The 20,533-nt window shown below is 37.1% G+C and overlaps 1 protein-coding gene across 1 annotated transcript in view; it reads left to right on the top strand.

The window, feature by feature from the left end:
• Positions 1-16,010, top strand: part of TECPR2 (tectonin beta-propeller repeat containing 2) — a 43,432-nt gene extending 27,422 nt beyond the window's left edge. Inside the window, exons 17-20 of the mRNA XM_054826206.1 lie at positions 1,308-1,456; positions 13,670-13,811; positions 15,061-15,210; positions 15,477-16,010. Of these exons, the coding sequence (XP_054682181.1) occupies positions 1,308-1,456; positions 13,670-13,811; positions 15,061-15,210; positions 15,477-15,634 (599 nt within the window). The 3' untranslated portion in view covers positions 15,635-16,010. The remainder of the gene's footprint in view (positions 1-1,307; positions 1,457-13,669; positions 13,812-15,060; positions 15,211-15,476) is intronic.
• Positions 16,011-20,533: the final 4,523 nt, after the last annotated feature.

Here is a 20,533-nt window from a genome sequence, read left to right on the forward strand (position 1 = left end):
ATTAATTTGAATTCCTTTAATTCAGAAAGTTAAATAATTTTGGTTAATGAGAAGATCTGTTTACTATTACAGATTAACTAAAAACTGTGTAGTCCTGTTGTTCCCTGTTCTTTCCCCCAGCAAGCCTTAATGTCAGGGAGTATTGCCTGCTGCAGAAATAAATGCTTTAAACTTGCACTCTGTGAGATAAAATTGCACCTCTCTCTCTAAGGAATGCTGTATATGATGCACTTGACAAGGATTTGTTGCCAAATTTCACATCACTGAAGAGAGAACTGTTACCAAGAATGGGATATCCCAAGCAGCACTGGCATGTTCAATTAACCAGCGAGGCCTATTTTTAGAGTCTTTAGTTTGGAGTCTGACCAGAGCGTTCCTTCTGTAGTATATCTGTACTGATTGGGTCCCTCTTTCTGTAGAACATGTTTTCCACTACTTAGCATTATGTTGTCCCAACACTGGCAGAAAAAAATGATCAAATGTTATGTATATTATATCACATGGCTATTTTAAAATGAATGTCAAAGAGTAAAAGTTCCACTTGACAGTTAACTAGGAGTTCTTTTTAGTGTAAAATATCAGGTATGCTTCTCTACTATACTTGCAAACTTTTAAGCAAGATAATGGGTGCGATTGGGTAGAGGGGAAAAAAAAATCCAAAACATACTTATTTGGCAGCTTTGTTTTCATTGTGCTGACTTATATGGGGTTAAAACACTGCTGCACTTTTGAGATAGGTGTAATAAATACATACACTGTTGAATATAAATCCATTTGAAAATCAGCTCCTTTATTTACAGATGTGACACTGGTATGTTAACACTAAAATGCATGATCCATATGCTCTCATATTTTTAAAGAGCTAGTAGCATTAGGAATGTTCTTTGCTGAATGTATTAGCAGATCAACACCTTTAAAAGTCTACAAGCACAGCCAGTTAGAGAAAAGTTCACATTAGGTCATGTGAAAGTTTGTCTAGGCACTGATAACATTTGTCACAGAATGTTTCCCTGCTTGAATTCGGTTATTTTAGTAGTGTATTTTTAGTATGCTTTAGAAATTGCAGTATCCTATGACTAAAACATTTCTTTTTAGATTTAGAAGAGAAATACCTCACATATACTACCTTTTGGTTTATACGTTGTATCCAGTGATTTTTTTCTCTCGCAAGTTGTATTAACTTTTAATCATTTTTATGTGACTGTGTTTAAAGCTAGTTTAATACAATTAAGTCTAAATAAAAGTTCCCATTATTAGCTGAATTTGAAAGGAAAATGCCAGGTTGCTAATAGTCGCTTTGTTATTAGGTACTGTAAAGCTGATCAGCTTGACCTGTGGAAATCAGCATGTTTGGGCCTGTGACACCAGTGGTGGCATTTATTTCCGTGTAGGAACTCAACCTCTTAACCCAAGTTTGATGCTCCCTGCGTGGATAATGATTGAGCCACCTATACAGGTAAAATGTTGCTTACAAGTCTTCGTAACCCAGTGGTTTAACTCTGTGCATTTGAAAAAGAATAATTTTAACACTCATGGAGAACAATAGACCCAGATTTTAAATGGGTAGTTTAAGACTTTGTCCCACATGTTTGAATTCTACAGGATTTCTCTCCCAGCCAAATAAAAAAAAAACCCCAGTCTATATAATGTACTCTGATTATGCTGCCTTACCACTCTGTCATCCCCAAATCATCTAATTGTTCCAAATATATATATTTTTTTTCCAAAAGTGGAAAGTTTTGTGTTTCTATCCTTAATGAAAGTTTACTCTTCCCATAACACAGTAGCTTTGTAGGCATGTGGTAGAATGCAGCCTTGGACCACATACTGAATACCTGCTGTACGCTAGCCAAGAGGCTGGACTGGCAAACTGCACAAAGCAGAGGGTGTGGGCAGGCTCTGCTCAAGTCGCATGGTGCTGAAGTGCCTGCCTCCCTCTTCCTTTATCCTCACCCTTGTGAGTCTGGGACACTTGCCAGGGTGCTGTGCCTGGATTTAGGGACTTTCCTGATCATCCAGTGATTAGTAAGCATGCAGTACAATTGTGGCTCTTCTCCCTTGTTCCTGAAATGGGCAAACTTTATATCCCTTCTACCTGCCAGCTGGGAGGATCAGAGTGGAAAGAAGTTTTCTAAAGTACCCTGGGAGCACCTCTTCTGAATATAGAGACTGGACAAAATGTTTCTCCAGTGTCTGGTTTCTTTTTTAATCTCTCCTTAAACCTCAGTGCTTGCTTTTGTTGCTGCTCTAATACTTTGCAAGTTAAACTATGAAATGGGTGTAATTTCTGTGTTGTGGGTTGGGACTGCTGTAATGGAGCTGACCTCTGACTACTGATTTCATTCTTTGCTCCTTGGCACGAAATCACTTGAACTGTCTGCTGATGTAGCATAGAAGCACTGGATGTGTTTGCATACTTGATTTACATTTTATAACGTTACAGAATTTCTCTTGAAGATTTTGAAATGTGTGATACTTCTGATAGGACGTATTAAGAAATAAAAGTAAATCTCTGGCAGTGGAGTTGCAATAGTTTATTTAGTTTCTACGTCATTTGCTTTTAGTTCTGCTTATCTCTCGTCAGCCAGTTGTTAGCTCCTGTGAATCTCGGGGTGTTACAGCAAAGAAGGGCAGGGAAACAGGGAAATGAAACTGCAGATTTGCATCCCATCAGGTAGCACAGCACTGGTTAGACTTGTTCTTCTCTGCTGGGAATGCGGTCAGTCAGACCTGGAGAAGTGGCACCTTGTTTTGCAGAATAGCAGAACAGACTGATAAATAAGTACCAATATCAGTTGCAACAAGGGCTAGATTACACTGCTTATTCTTTGTGTGCTGCAAGCGAGTCTTTCTGATGTAATCCGTAAGAGACAAATGTTTCCTGCTAACAGGAATAGGGCAGCAGGAAGAGGAGACCGAGCATATCGGTGATAATGTCTTCCATGAAGGTAGCATTCTTAAAAAGGGGGGGAAACGCATTCCAGGATGTGTTCCGCTTAAACTGAGTTTGCCAAGAGACAGAGAATTAAACTTGTGTAGTATCTTCTTAACAAAGATTTGTCTATCCAGGAAAATAGGCCAAAAAGCTGTTTCTCTATACTGTTGCTATTTTGTCTGTACTAAGTGCATTCTCTACTCCTCCTCTGAAGTAGACTAAATTATTCAATACAAAGGTGTTCACAAGACATTGGGATTTGTCGTGGCTCATTATTTAGCGGTGACTTCCTTGCATAAAAAGTCTTTAATTGGACAAGGTTGAAAATCAAATTATTTCCTATTAGCTTATCGAGGAAGCTGGGTGATGTTGCCTTCCAAAATGATAACCTTCTGATACCCAGAGCAGTGTCATTCTCTTTCCTGTTATTTTGCCAACACCTGACACTGCAAATTTAATGAGTCAATATGAAAGGGCAAAAATTCAAACGTTGCTTGCAGAGAAGATGAAAACTCTCGGGTTACACGCTCGTTTTGAGACAAATCCAGCATGTTAAAACAAGTCATTAAAGTACTGAGGGAGCGGCCATTCATGCTTTTACAAAGACATAATGCAAAATAAGAAAATATGTGAACTTTAAAATGATTTTCAAATGCTAGCTTAGTGTTTGCATAACAAATATGATGGCTGAAAAGTGGACTATTCTGTGAACAATATTTGCTTATTAGCAGCACCTTACTGTTATCTATCCCTTAATTGACTTTGACACAGTTCATGCTGCATCACTTTATCTTCATAACAACAGAAATACTGTAAGAAATATTTGTGAACGATTCAGTCGTTTTCTGTTTGAAGAAGGAAATCAAAATTGCCTTTCACTTGCTTTAAGTACAGGAGCATTCTCAAATAATGTAATTTAAAACCAACTATGGATATTTTATTCCCTAGTAAATGTCAGAGCCAATATGACTTGCCATATCCCAGATCTCATGACTCATGAGCAGCTACAGACTCTGCTTTTATGGTGTCATTTCTCATTAAAGGAGTGCTGCAATTGCACAGCATCCACCTTTGCACAACTTCATAAAAGTATTCAGAGACAATAGTTTTGATGAGATTTTACTTATGCTAAAATCAGTGAATATAATTTCAGTGTTTGCTCTGTGATGCTGTGTGGTTTTTTTAATCTATACTAAAACCATTCTCGTTTGTTACTCTTCCCTTTGTAACTCCCTACTGCGATATCTCTTGAGATGAAAAATAACATTTTATGTTCTCTGGCCTCCCTCTTTATTTTATCCAACACTTCAGAAGTGGTTGATAACGTCATTACAGTGTCTTGAGCAGCAGTAGTCTATATGTAGATGTTTTCTGTGCTTCATCCATTCTATTCGTCAGTCTTAGAAATCAAAATAATTACACAGTTAAGCAGCTTTTTGGAAGCTGCTTTAAGGACATTGACAAAACTGCTCAAAATTATTTGATGAAATTATTTGAGTCCAGGAAATAGAAAGTGTTTTTCATTCTATTGTTAATATACAGGATAAAACTATTATCTGCTGTAGCATGCTTCAATATACATTAAATTTAATTCAAATAAATGAGCAAGAAATACAAATATTATTTATGTAGATACTATAGAGTATGTTTCTATATGTGTGTGCAGGTATATTTATGAAGATTTAATGCTTTTCAGATTTCTGGCCTAAAGAAATAATAATTAAATATCAAATATAAAATTAGTCAATAAGACTAATTTGTGTGATTATGGAGTAGAAGTTGATAGAAAAATCCTCAAATTGCTTTAAAAGATCCCCAGAAGTTAAATGCTTGTTTGAATACTTTCAACATTTCCACTTCGCTTTTGGTACCTTCTGAAAAAGGTGCAGAGACAAAAAGCTGATCTTGAGAAACGTTCACTTCCAACAAGTCCTACTTAACATAAAAACTGGCCTTAAGAACCACCTTCTCAGATTTACATTAAGGGATCTGTCAGATAAGCAGAACTTTATTTAAGAGGATTAAAGGAAACAAAGATCAGGACAGGTATTTGTAATGAGTGACCAATCATCTGTTGTTTGTAAACAATCAATCTTACTCTAAAAATAAACATTTTATTAATTGCCATTTGCTTAATTGCTACTCTTTGCTCTTTTGTAACCAAATTTCATAGAGAGTAGGATTGAAAAAACAATTTTATTAAATCGAGAGGTTTATTTCAATACCTGCATAGCTTGTCCAAACTATGGAGCAAAAGGGTTTTATTTAAGGAGATGTTTGTGATTTGGCTACTGTATAAAGCTTTGGTTGATCCTTTGTGGTTCCTAGGGTCTCAGCAGAAGAGTACTGCTTAACTTAGTTTGCCATAAAATGGTTTCTTGCAGTATGTGTGTTTCAAGTTAGAGAAAATTTGATTTACTACTCTTGCCATAAACAACCTAGTATTGTCTCTTTTCATTTTAAGCTTGGTATCATAGGTAAGAGAAAATAGCCAACATTCTTACTGATCTAGGAGGAGCTCTTTTTTTCTCTCTCACACACACAAAAAATGAAGGTTGTTCACACTTTCACTGTCATTCAAAAATTGTTAAAACTATGAAGCAAATGGTAGTTTAAAATATTTAGGAAAAATTTAGGAAATTTCTCTGTAATTCTGCAAAATCAAAACATGCTAGATTTCATTTCTTTTCAATACTTTACTTTTTCTTAATCTAAACTCAGTGTAAGGAAGTTGGTTGTGCCTTAGGGATGAGTGATGACTTGTTAGAAATGGTTGTCATGATCTTTGTTTCCTTTCCTCTCTTTAAATGAAATTCTGCTTACCTTACAGAACTCTTAATGCAAGTCTGGAGACTTTCTTCCTCTGCGATCTGCCTTGCCTTTGCATTTTTCATTGAGGTTTCTATTATTATTAAGGCCAGTTTTGTGTTAAGTGGTACACAGGAGGAAGCGATGAGCACACCTCAAGATCAGATTTTGCCATGAGGTCATTTTTGGTAGGTGCCAAAATCAAACCCAAAATTTAGGAAGGGTTTGTTTGAAATTATCTTCAAGGACTGGAGATTTGGAGGGGGAAGAATTTTTCGGTTGAAATGCTTCATAACTTCAGAATTGTCCATGCTACTTTTGAAAGTATTTGCCGTGGAAAACTCTGGTTTTTTTCTAATGCGTAATCCACATGACTGTTCTTTTCAAGTCTAATTGTTTTCCCTAGCACAGACTAGCTTGCATTACCTAGATGTTGCACAGGTATCTTTCTGAGTTGCTAGGAGTTCTACTTTGGAGTGCCAAGATGAGATGCAGAGGAAGTATCTTTCTTTAGACCAATTCTGCTTAGGTTGGAGAGGTAATACACTCATTAAACCTTCTGGTTATCTGTAGACCAGACTACGTACTTTATTGCTCTACATATCTTTACTCATGTGAGGCTTCCTGAAGACATTAATAGGGAGAGGATTTTCCTGGAGGACTGCGCTTTTCAAGATAATGTAGAAGAAAACTGTTTGGCAGTAGTCAGTAGCTGTATGGAGATGGCTTGCAAATAAGTATAGGAGATCAAAGCTCCTGCAGTGGTATTACTTTGTTTAGCTGATTTAGAATGCCACAATGTTTAACTTCAGGTGGGTACTATTCTTCAAAGGCATGCCTTAAGAAATTGTAAGTTACATAAAAGGTGCTTTAAATACTGATAAAATGCAATTCCAGCATTTTTACTAAAATTGCCTCATGCCAATTCCATTGCTCAGTTCAGTGCTTATTATCTTGCTTTTTGTTCCTAGTTAAGAAAACTGCTGTCACTATATTTCACTGTATTTTTCTGCTTTGGTGTTTTAGCCTTCTGATACTTGTTTTAAGGCATTGCTATCGCCATGTTCAGAAAAGCGTGCATGTCGCCTGTAACATTAGATAGCAATTATTATCAGCACCAGAAGCTTTGGATCACAAAAAGTGCCCAAAATTAGATACACCCAGAAAACTGAGCAGACGATCCTTCTGTATCCTTTTGAAATATAATGTCAAGGTGATATATTTGTTTTTTGACAAGAGTAGCTTACACTGAAAACAAGACCTGTGGGAAGAAGAACCTTCCATTTTCATACTTTCATCTGTTCAGTACTAGAAACAGCCTCACATCTGCGCTCTTCCAATGTGCCCATATTTTGGTTAGCTAACACAGAATTATATTAATTATTTTTCAGAGAGATTAGGAAATGTATTTAACATTCAGTAACTACAATTATCGTTGTTGTTTTGAGAGTTTTTTAGAATTACTCTGTTTAAAAAAAAACAACACAACTTAATGGTGTAAAAATTCATGGGTAAAGGATATATGTCTTAATTTAGCAAGCACGTGCCTTGGTTTCAGTGGAGATGTTCATGTGCTTGCAAGTAGTGATAGTCTGAAGTATTTAATAAATACAAGTCCTTGAAAAGTGGTTTTGAGAGACAGTCATAAAAAATTACTTGTGCTAGTATGAACTAAGAGGTTTTTGGGATTGTTTTATTTTCATTAAAACTATGTCTGCATTTTCTGAATTCTGGTTTAGAGCAGTTTTTATTGGTTTTTGTGTGACTGAACTTCAGCTTGCTTGATTTTAAAAGCTATGGGGGGCTGGATCCAGTTGACAGGTCTGTAAGTGGGTGCTTAGCTTTTGTGAAGCAAATTGGGACAGCAAAAATGGGTGCTAAGCTTTGAGTGTACGGTCAGTGAAGGGAACTTCAGTGAGCCAACAAGTCTGCACTGAGTAAGGAGACACCCTGGGATAACTGGTGAGCACATCAGACCTTTTGACGCAGTGACCTCATTTCTGATCCCTGACCCCTGGAGTACTGCTGTTGTTATCCGGTACGGTAACACATTGCATAGCCTTGTATTTGGGGGCCATGCTTTAACTGAGACAATACTTAGGCCAGAGCTTTAGCACTGGATGAGTACTACTAAATAAGTAGTAATTGTTGTATCCTGAGTGTGTTTTCAGTGTTCTTGTGGCTTACAGGATGTATTTTGCATTCTGACAGGTTGTAACTTTTCAGAACTGGTCAACGCTTGTTGATTATGGTTTTTTAATTATTATTTTTTTTTACCCCCTCCCTGAGTTTGTGGGGTTTTCTTTTACAGATGTGTTGGTTTGGGGTTTTCCCCCCCTGTTGTTATGTAAATGAATTGTCACACGTAAAGGTTATATGCGTTTGTTCATAAAGGAGTACAGTAATGAAATGGGAATTTCTGTTGCTCTCAAAGATATGTGGCATTTTCATCACAAACTTGTTAAAGAATATGGACAAACAATAAAAAGCAAAATGGCAGAAAAAGCAGCAGTTTAATAACTGTTTAAAATTGTTAGAGCAAAGCAGAGCTGAAGCTCAAGTTAAAAATGCATGGGTGTTTTTATCTAACAAAAATGCTTTCCTTAGTAAGGTATTTAAGTTTCGGAAACTCGAGAGGTGCACTTTACTGGCATAGCCTGCAGGAGGGTGTTTTACTGATGCTTGTTAAAGGTGTGTTTAAAAAAAAAAACAAAAACAAAAACAAACAAAAAACCTCCTTGGTTACTCAGAACCTTGCTTATACAAGGTTTTTATTAACTTGTGCTAAATTATGTTATGTTTTGTGGGAAGTTATTGCACGTAGTATTTACTTCACATAAGTTTCTATAAAAACTTCGGTGTTCTTGTCCTAATAGTTAAAATTTTCAGTATGTTATTAAAAATACCTGTAGTGGTAATTACAGGCAGCTTATCTCCTACACTACAGTTTATAATCTTAAATATAAGACAGTCTGATCAGAAGACAGTTGGGCAAACCTGAGTAGGCCTGTGGTTTGTATGGTCTTTAAAGTGAAATTTTTAATTATTTTTGTTAATTGCTTGTAAGGAACAGTTGTACTAAATATTTTGAAAGTTGAAAGTATTTCTCTTGAGCTTTATCGTGGTGAATAGTTGCATGGGTTTGGTATGACCTTTTCTAGGATTTGATGCCATATGTTGTAGTCGTTCCCACGTTTCTGTGAGAAGAAGTCTTGGAATAAAAAATTTAGAGTCGACAAAGGAGAGGTCAAGGAATTGACCCTTTGGCTTTGCTTTTTCTTCCCGATTGTGCTAGCCACGGACTGGAGATAGGCAACTAAGGCCCTTGTCTGCTTATTCACTGAAGGCAGAAAGTGGGGGAAAGGGTCATGTTGTTCTAAGGCTTCTGAGGAAAATAGTGCTCCAGTTTTTCAGTTAATAAATAATAATCTTTTTCTGACAATTCAATGGCAGTGTTACTGAAGAACACAAGGCTTCCAGGAAGACTAAACATAGATTCATAATCTTTCCTGTTCTTGTATATTGCCTTGAACTTCTCTGCAGAGAAAAAAGAGGCTTTTAATTTAGCAAGCTGTTCTCCTTGAAGTCTGAATGCAAAACATTCTGGTCAATACTGCTCTTACATTGCTCGTGCTTTCTTGATATCTCTAATGCTGAAAGTGCTTTGCAACCTTCATTCAAATGGAGCTCAGAAAATAATATGCAAATAGTTAAGCCTATATTAGGGGAGAGTCTCTCTAAGTCGCATTCTTTGTTATACTGTATAATAGAGTCTAGATCTGTTACCCATGAAAATAGTCAGATTAGTCTGATACACAGGTAATGCTCGACAGCATGAGAATTGTCTCTGTTCTGACCTTCTTACAGCCTGGCCTGGACCAGCTGAAGGTGTTTCTGATTTGTCTTTTGAAGGTGAGGAGAACATCTGTGCTGCTTGTAGCCACCAACCTGTTATAAAAAGGATTGGGCTTGGACAGACTGAAGATGTTATGTTCAGTCTTCCTCATCCTGGTTATCTGCAGCAAAACAGAGATAGTGGAGATCTGCTGATACATGGACTCTCTGCTCCTGAAAAGCGACATGGAAGATGTTCTGATGCCTTTTTCTCTGTGTGTGTGTCTTACACACACACAGACCCCCCACCTCCTCCTTGACAATGAAGTTGAACCACTGTGTTTTGGGTTCAGCCGTGACTGAAGCAGTACAATAAGACAAAACTTTTGAGTAGTAGGGGGGGAACTGCATTAGTTTTTACTTTGGATTTTTTTTGATACTATTGTTTAAATGAAGTTGTTACACTGAAGCTTATTTCTCTGTGATGTGCAGAAAGAAGGGAAATGACTTGCACAGAATTGTAAAGCTAATAGACAACTTTATAACTTAAATATGTTTAGAATAGACGCCATCTCATTTAACAATTTGTTGGTTAAGTGCTTCCTTCAGGTTTACTTCATTTTATTGGCATTGTTTTCTCAACAGACAAGTGGGTGCTAGCAAACTATTTTTCATTGTTTTTATTTGTAGCAAACAAAGATATTCATATCTCTTATTATGTAGTTTTAAATGTTGAAAAGTACATAATTAGCGTGTGTTGCAGTCCATGGTTGTAATAGGAAATCCTCAATATTCAAAAAGAGAGCAACTGGGGATTTTGTAGCTGAGGTACAAGACCAGTAGGTAGGAGAATCTGCATTCTGTTCTTGGCTAAAACAGTCAGTCTCCTGAGTTTAGAAATTTTTGGCACCACAAGGAAAAGGAAAACAATGTTCCACCTTTTTTATCAGATAACACTGAATCCATTAATACTCCATAACAGGTTAATCTCTCACAGCAATGAGTATTGTGGGTAAACCTTTGGTGTGTCAGCATCTGAGGAGGGAGGCTGAGAGACTGGTGAGAGACTTTAAAATTCCAAACTCTTCAGTAACTTACAAATACAACATACTTCACAGTCAAGGTATATAAATCTCATGAATGCTATTGGAAGTTAAACCAGCTGAGAAAAGGCTACACTGAAATAATTTATTGATTTTCACAGTTTGCATTCTCTGAAATATTATCAGCAGATTTATAAATTTGCAAAGTTATCTCTCTCTACTGCTGTGAGAGAACTCTATTTAGTCTTTAACTGCAGCTATAGAGCTGTTTCTTGTTATATAAATTATAAAATACTTAAAGTATGCTTATGGTAATTAAAACTTCGTGAAAATGAGAGATATCTGAGATGTCAGTGTGATTGTTCCAAAAAATATGGTACATTATGTCAAGAAAATTTTAAATTAATTTTATCCACCCTACTGTGGTAGCCATGAGAAAACCTTTTTGTTGTAGATGGCTGCTTTCTGGAAAAAAACCAAACCCAAACCACAGAGGTAAAACCTCTGCAACAGGCTCTAAGAATTGCCTGCACTTGTTTCCCAATGTCTTGTCGCTGTTTTGTGCCAAAAGGTGCTGTATATAATCATATCCCTAGCTGTCCTGTCAGTTGTGTCCTTTACTGTCTGTTTCACAGCAGAAAGCTGCAGTGGAGGGGGGGAACTTTGGGTGCTGCTGTCAGTGCATTGCCTGGATCCTTTCAATGAAAGTAGGAGGCTTGTTTTATTGATGTGAGTTTATCAGAAAGAGCCTGAAAAAGGAAGAGAAACCAGAAGTGAAATACCCAGAGAGGTAGGGAAACTTGAGGAGGAAGCAGGAGCTCACTTAGAAAAACAGAGAATGAGAAGAATTTTTGGCCAAGCTTGTAGAGGTGTTACTTTGAACTTGATAATTTCCATTTTGTTTCTTAGATACGTTGGTGCTGCAAAACAGGGTAGAGGTAACTGCTTTGATTATACTTGAACCTACAGTGGTATCACAATCAATCTCGCTGAGCATCATGCAACTCCTTTCATGCTACCTCTTTGGGGTGTTTTGTTTGCTTTTCTTAGCTCCCACTACCTATAGTAATGCACAGCCTTAGGCACTAGGTGTAAGCACTCAGTCTTTCTGGATGGAAATACCAGGGGGAGATTCCTTTCTAGACAAATTCTGGAAGGAGTTCTTTTCTAGATAAATGATAGAGGAAGAGAGGAATAGGATCCTGACATGGAAGAGTGGAGAGCAGGTGCACAGACCCCAACAGTTCAGTAGCAAGGGTCACACCAAGCTGTTTGGCACAGTTGGTGAAGGACTGTAGTTGGAACATGAAGTGTATTGCAGAGGTGGAGCATAGGCAGGCGCACTGGCAATTCGTGGTGTGGAGGACATGTGGGAAGAGTGGCAGAAAGTCCTAAATCAAAGTGGGAAGGAGTCAGAGCCAAAGTAGCCATAACAAGAAACAAAAATGGAAGGGAAAACGGGAACAGGGCCAGGATTGAGGATAACTTCCAGTGAAGAGCCAGCAAGACCAGAGGGGAGAGTTGTAAGGGGTCTGGAGTGTTTTGGTTTTGTTGTGATTTAGGGAGGTTTTTTTGGTTGGTTGGGTTGGGTTTTGTTGTTTTGTTTGTTTGGTTTTGTGTTTGTTTTGTTTTGTGATACAGTAGTTTATTTCTAATATGGCAGAATACCAATTTGAAGGTATCTAGGCAGTTACATATTCTATGTAGTCAACACTCTTCAAGACAATTAGTGTCTTACTATAAGTGATGAAACTGCAGCCATAGTGAATTTACTGTGACCAGAAGGAAACACTCCATGAAGGCTCTACCAGCCTGAAGCTTCCAACGGAGGGCAAATAAGTGATGAGAGCACAAACATAAGAAGATAGTGTGTCAGAGGCCTTGCAACCTGAAGAGACAGGATTGATTTGGTGATGCAAGTCGAACTTGGTTATAGCTGGGTCAGACACTGGTTAGCACCAGAATTTTAAAAGCAAAACCAAAGCAGGTAACTGTTATGTACACAGAAGGCCCATCTGGGACTGGGTTGTGTGCTTCTATACACATACAGATTATGTTTCTGTATTCCTAGTCTTATACATGCAAAGAGGTGCTTGCTCTTGTATTTATCACACTGGAAATTCAGCTCATGCCTATGATGTTAATGCAAGAAATGCAGTGCTGCTTTGTGAGGTGATGACATATTTTAGGGCATCTTACTGTCTTCTTCAGTGTCCTTATTAGGCTGACATGGAGAAAAACTTTTTTTCTTGTTCTTATCTGTGTTTTACTTAAAGTACATGTTTTGCATTCACTAAACCTGTTGGCTGATATATTTTGCTACAAAATCACCGTCTTTATGATGTCTGTAAAATGTTGTGGTCTATAACACTGACTTTGAACAGTAGTTAAGGCAAATCTCCACAGAAGCAGATGGAGTAAGGACTTGCCTGGGAGCAGAATGAGAAGTGTGTTTCACTTGGGTTTGCGGACAGATAGGGTTGTGGATACTCTCCTGCAGTGTGGCTGCCTCAGCACTGCAGTGGTCTGCAATGAGTTCCACGGTCATGTTCCTGTAGAATGGAGTACAGGGAAGAAGGCGGATCACCATTTCATTGCAAAGAGGAGACATTCAGACTGTAAAAATGTACTGCTTGTATATGTTTAGAAATAAAGTGCAGATTTAGTTATGTTAGGAAAACTTTCAGGAAAGCAAAAGGAAGATATTTGTGCATTTCAGTGGAAGAGTTCCCTCTTCAACTTGGAATTGAAACTGTACCTGATTGGAATAACATAATATTATTAGAGTCAGATGCTGAACATTAAATATTAATATCTTTATCAATAACTTTGGGTAACATTCATTCATGTTCCTTTTTTATTTAGGAAGGGATTGACTTTTGAAAATTGGTAATTTTGTACAATGACAAATAAAATGTCAGTTAAATTTCTTCCTGTCTTTAGTACCTGGTAAATATTTTACTTCTCTTGTGTACTTCTGAGAACAAGTGATACAGTAGTACAAAGATACAGTAGTACAAAGTTTAAATACTGTGCTTAATTTTTATAGCCAGTAGGAATCAACTTGGTCAGCATTCATTCAAGTCCAAATGATCAGATGTTGTGGGCAATTGATAGCAAATGGAATGTCCATGTACGAGTTGGAATTACAGATGAAATGCCTGTAGGCACCGACTGGGAACATGTACCAGGTAAAAATTAATGCATCAGTTCGTTGTTCTTTCTGCCATTTTCTCAGTGTTGGGTTTTCTTGTGTTTTCTTGTGTTTTTTCCTGTTGCTTTTTAAATTGGATAGCAATGTGTAAATCAAATATTTTTTCTCAGCAATCAAGTGTACTTCTTTATAGAAATATAGTAAAGTATTTGATAAGGGTTATCTTTTAAAGATGACCTTGGTTTTATTTAAAAACACTAAGTGGTCAGCTGAAAAGAAATCTGATTTATTTGTTTATGAATTTCCGTTGTGTGTTATTTCAGGCTGCTGCCACTGAATTAATAAATGGTACAGTCCCCTTTCAGTTAGAACTAAAGCAGTATTCCTAAGCAATAGGAGACTGACTACTGTGCTGTGGGAAGTTTTGTATTTAAATGTAGTACAACATGGGGTTCCTATCTAGATGTGGCTAACAAAAACCTACTGCTTTTTGCACATCTTTCTATTAATCCTGCATGCTGGATGCATTCTAGATTAGGTAATTACATTTTTGCCTTGCCTGTAAATAGAACTAAATTTTGGTTGTTTCTTTCTAAATAACTGTGTATTAATGCTGTTTGCTTTTTAAAGATTTTTCACTGCATAAATGCATGGCACTTAGTTGTGGAGTACTTGCTTTCTTGTGAAGAGGAAGAAACGAAAAGTCCACAATGTCTATAATGTTAACCATTTTTAGAAAAACTAAAGTTAAAACTGTTGGATTATTCCCCTTGTGCTGGTAAAATACAGTGGAGGCTCCAAAAATATGTTTTGAAGGTCCTTTAATTGGTTGTTGCATGTGGCTGCAGCCACATAACTAAACATATCCGTAGTGCGAAATCCTTATGGTCAATAGACACAGTGAGTAGAAGTCTGCAATTAAAAAGCTTTTTTGTTCACCGGTGCTGCATGGGCCTCAAGTAGCCTACTTTCTGATATTCTGCTTACGCAGGGCCAGAAGCTCAGATTTGAATGGCATCCACTCTGTTCAACTCCTCTAATCTCAGTGTAAGGAAATACATTGTCCTAAATTGTCTTCTTGCCAATCCTTTCTTAGAAAGCCTCCTGGAAAACTAGCTGTTTCTTTGTGCTTTTTTAGTAATGGAAAGTTCTTCTCTAGTATTAATGTAAGAATATATAAAACCTGTTATAGTCTTGCTATCTTCTCTTAATAAACTTTTCTGCAAGTGTGTTTAGTATATAAGAAAGCCTGTGATTATTCCCTCTTCATGTCCTATTATCTTTAGGTTTGCAGGCTTGTCAGCTGGCAATAAGTACGAGGACAGTTTGGGCACGCTGTCCAAATGGAGATGTAGCTCGTCGGTATGGCATTACTGACAAGAATCCAGCAGGAGACTACTGGAAGAAGATTCCTGGAAGTGTCTCGCATTTAACAGGCAAGTTGGTTCTGAGTGACGGTCCAAAACATCGTGATACCTGCTTTGACTTCTGCTTGATGGTGCTCAGGCTGACCATATGCAGGGAGAGTGTATATCTCTAAATGCTTTGTTGACTGTGAGAATTTCAGCAAGGGTGCTTTTATCCCATTAGTAAAAACCTTCTCTGGTTATAATTAGGAAAATAGATCCAAATATTATTTATTTAATGTCTATAATTGGAACCTGCTACCATAATTAAAAGATGGATAATTTATGCTTTGCAGTGACCCCTCTAGATGAACTGTGGGCGATCAGTACTTCAGGATCCCTTCTCCAGCGCCTCACTAAGACCTTTAGCCATTCCCATAGTTTGCAGAAAAATAATGACACTTCTGTTCTGCTTCACCCTGATGATTTTGAAGATGAATGGGAAGTGATATGAAGTCTTGCAAGCTTGTGAAACAGTGACAAAAATAGAAGGACAGAATTTCTGTAATGTATGTACAGAATGTTGGATCTAAAAGCCTCTCATATTGGACCTGTGATATTAGCACTTTTGTATTGAAAAACTGACCTGTTAAATAGCCCCCAAGCTGTGAGTTCTGATGTTTGTTCCAGTATCTCTTGGGAGACTCTTTAGGTGTGGCATACTGCAATTGTTATACCGTACTACTGTAGAAGCTCCTTTGGAAATATAACTCTTAAGTTAATCTTACTAGCAATGAAAGTGACTATTTCACAACAGCATGCACACTAATACATGTGTACTTATTTTGAGAAGGAATTCTGTTGCATTAAATATTTCTCTACAGCAGAAACATTAAGCATTTCTCAATTTCTTCTTGTACTTGGAACTCCAAACTGATGGGAATGGTCTCCAACTATTGTACATGTAGTTAGAATTATTTTCCCTTGCAGCATGGAAGAAAATATGGCAAAGTATTTCTTCTTAGTAAGATCTCAGAACATCATGATTACACAGCATTGGTGTTGAAATGAACTTAGTTTGATTAATTTCCATATAAATGTCTGCAAGGCTACACTAACCTTCCATTTCTCAAAATTTGGTTCATAATTTGGCTTCATTCACAAAGAAGAAGTTTGGATTACACCTAATATCAGGGGGACTTTTTGCCCATTTCACACAGCCATCAGGAAGCTGACAGATTTTGGGGGGTAAGTCCCACTTTGGAATAGGAAGAATATGCATGTTGGGTTTGTAGTACAAAGCAGGAATTACAAGGCAGCTTTCATAATTCCTGTTGTGCTGTATTTGTGCCTCCGGCCAGTGCTTTAACATTTGGACTCAAATTGTTTTGAGTACCAAACTTAGATGTATTAAAAAGAAAAATGGTAATTGATAGAATTGCCTATATATCCCATTAAAAATTGTGATATTGTGAGAAAATACTTAACAATATTCTGATTTTTAGCTATGTTAGCTACATTTTGAAGTGTCTTATACTTAACAGATGTTGCAGCAGAGGTATGTGATGAACTGGGAAGTAACCTAAGTTAATCATTGCAGTTTATTTTTCTTTAAACTCTAAATCTTCTTTGAAAGATACCTCATCTTTTTTAAGCAATAGAACTATGGATGAGAGAACTTGAGTTCAGTATGTAGGCGGAGGAGTTATTTTGTGTTCGTTCTAAGCTTATAAATCATCAAAATGTTTTAAGCAGCTGCTAACCAATATTGTAAAAGAGCCAGCTTCAGAAAAGACCAGGAGTTGAAAAGTGGGGATGTTTCTGTTCTGAGAACTTAATACATACGGAAAAGGATATGTTTTCTTTTTAACCTCTGTTCTCTTTCAGAATAATTCATGCATGTACTGCACTAAACTTGGAACAAACATGGTGCAAGGTGAGAATGTGAATCTGTGGAGAGAGAATCAAGTTATGTCACTGGCTTTTTTAGTAGCACTTGTGATATTGGCTGTCAGTTCTCAGTCTGGTCTTTCAGTCTTACAGGAAGGACAGATTTGTTTCCCTTTTATAGGTGATATGTTTGCTTCATTGCTATCTCATCGTATATGGAGATTACCCCAGAGGGTTTTTTTTAGCCTGTCTGGCAGTGGATCGTAATGGAATCAGCTTGTGAAGTAACCCAGTCTGTTTTATGCAAGCATAGCTTGGTATCTTGAGGACCCCAAAGCAGCTGAAACTCAGTTTAAAAGTTATCTTGTGGCAGCTCCTGAGTCAATCACATTGGAGAAGGGACATGAGTACATCTCAGTGCCCTGCCAAGCACCAGATGCTCAAGTACAATGGCATTATTTAATAGTGACACTTTTGTATTACATTTTTCAAAGTCATCTTAGTAATGGCTTGAGCTTGCTAGTTGTTTACTGTATAATACTGTACCTTGCTATGGTCATTAATATTAAATTGGTGTCAAGAGCTCTTACCAGACTACTTTTTAGGGTAGTTTTAATGAAATTAGGATGGGGTTTTTACTTTTATTTCTGTATTTAGGTTTTTGATTTTGTTTGTGCTTTGAGACAAGTGCAATAAACTAGATTTTTAAGAAATAAATTACTGTGGTAAGACTCATCTGTTTTACGATTCACAAGAGAGTTCTCTGTGTCTGGAAATTGTCTTGATGCAGAAGACAGACATGCTTATGAAACCCTTCCCCTACTATCACCCCAGACGATATGGTAATGAGAATGTAAGACCTGGATATTGTAAAGTTTACTTCATACATTTTTTTTGTGAAAGGTGTGTCAAACCAGCACAATGGTCATCTTCCAAGCAAAGACAATTAAACATTTCTCATATTTGAATAGTAAGCTTATTGCCTCCATATTAAGATGGTCTTGCTGTAATGGAAGTAAACAAGTTTATTTCCTTACATGCGAAACAAAAACTGTACTTGCATGTTAAATACTTCAGCTTTCGGTGAAGCACATGCATGTGTGGTCACAGGTAGAAGATATTCAAGCAGAAAATAGGTGGTTGTACCACGTGCTGTAACTGCATCCTTCCTTGCATTTTAAAATATCTGAGGTCATCTGAAGACTTCCTGTGTTTCTGGCCTTTAACTGTAACTGCAGCTGGGGCTCCAAGAGAGCACCTTGGCTTCACTTCCCAGAGGGGACAACTGTTTCCTGACCCAGTTGCAACCTGGGTAAGTTCACACAAGAAAGCATAGCAATGATTAATGATGCTTCTGACACTTAAACCCACTTCCAACCACAGGAATCCTGTTCAGATTCAGATGGCAATGTCCTTACTAATTATCATAGCTTTTATCTTGACAAACCGGTTCAGCTGCTTCTGCTGGCTCCTGCAGGGAAATTGTAGTCTCCTTACAGCACCGGCCCATTTATGCAGGAGTAATCCTTATGTCACAGATGACTGTGATGAGTTGATGTGAAACAGCCATCTTAGATATATAAGTAACTCTTGTTTTTCTTTGTTTTGTAGCAATAAAAAGGAATAGGATCGTGTTAAAAGGCCCAAAGAAAATCTTTCTCTAACAAGTGTAAAAGAAAATACATTATTTGTGTAAGTAAGATAGTAGAACTGTTGTTAACAAACACTGCTACTGCTAAGAAAATTATAATGAGGAGCACTTAATTATGGACTTGTTTCACTGTCTAAACATAGCTTTATTTATACAGGTACAAAGAGTCACCTTTATTCCAAACTCTGTACCTGTACAAAGAGTGTCTGATGCAATGGACAAGAACTCCCCCTTCTTACCCCTGCACGCACACGGACATCAGAAGGTCTGAACCCCATAATTCCTCTACATTACTTCTCAATAGATGAGTCCTGTCAAGTATCTCGAAGGCATTTGTGGGTTATTTCAGGCTAGCGTGGCATCCAGGCTTATATTTTTGTTTGTTTCTTAAAACTCCCTTTAAGCTGTTGCTAATTGTTTCTGCTAGAGTTCTGGATGGATTTCAAGGAACAACCTTGGGACAACTTTTCAGTAAATTCTGTTCTGAGTGTAAAGGCTTGAAATTCAAGTGCCTGTATGCCTATGGCTTTGCCTTGTTAATTAGCAATTAGAAAAGCATAAATCATACATGAAGATATGGAGATCTTCTCATTACCTTGGTGAAAAATCTCTGGTCTTCAGTTTTTACGTTAACCAGCCCTGTCCACATCCCATCCCTACTGTCAGGAGTAGAGAGATAAGATCTGGATTGGGGATTTATAGCTGTAAAATGTGAGATGCAGGCTTTATTCCTCTTAGAGTCTTCCTGAAAGTGAAAGTTGCATGTTGGAAATGGTATTACAGTGGCAAGTAGCCAGCAAAGAAAGCTGATATATCCCTTGCCAAACAAAGTAGATCACCCTGATTGTTTGATAATGAGTTATTGTAGTTAAAAATAACCACTCTCACATCAGCAGAACAGAAGAGAACTAGATTTTAAGTACTGGAAAATGAAAGTTGAGTTGCAGTCATTATCTTTTGTGAATTATTACAGCCAGAGCTCCACCGATAAAGATTAAAATATTTAGATAAAATAAATGTTGTAGATAATACTGTGGCTGGTATCAAACTGGAAGCTAGGTGAAATTACCATTATGATTCCTTTGGTCTTTGAGTTTATCTGACTCCAAATCTATTTGAATAGGTCTATCAAAGTTGTTATATTAGCCATAAAGTTAAAAAAACCTGCTTGATGCTAGTGGGGATGGAGAAGCACTGTAGAAAATGTAACAATCTGTTTGAGAAACTTTATGTTCATATGGAATGTGGAGTGTGTGTATATATATACACACACACATATATAAAAGCTTTGGTTTCTGTTCTTTAAAAGCTAATACAATAATAATAAAATACCAAAAAATACTAAGTCCTCCAAGCTGAAAAATGCCCTTTCTTGGCCCTCAGAAATGACTAAAATATACTGATTTTTATAGCCTGTGATTCTCTGATACAGGCACCAAATAGGGCACAACTGAATAGCACTGAGTGGAGCTGTAGTTATGAATTAATCTTCCAAACATTATTCACTATTTCTGTCCAATATAGAAGAAACCAGTGATTTATTTTTTTTCCTTTTTAATATACCTTTCTCATAACCTCAGCTGAGATTCATTTATGGCAGGCAGAGGTAAAGGAAGGAGACTTCAATTTACAACACTCGTGTTTTGAATCTCATATCCAAAGAAAATATATGTAAATATGCATACAGAATTGTATTAATGACCTATACTTACCATCCTGATTTTGCAGAAGATGACTGCATGCTTTATTTGGATTCAGTGGACCTGCAGTCTAATCAGTATAGCGAGCCTTTGCCAGGAGGAGTTGTCTGTTAGGAGTGTGCATAGGTATCTTGTATATGGAAAGGAGAAGTGATGTACATGTTACATCTGT

This window comes from Grus americana, chromosome 5 (assembly GCF_028858705.1).
Source record: "Grus americana isolate bGruAme1 chromosome 5, bGruAme1.mat, whole genome shotgun sequence".
NCBI classification, from domain to species: Eukaryota; Metazoa; Chordata; class Aves; order Gruiformes; family Gruidae; genus Grus; species Grus americana.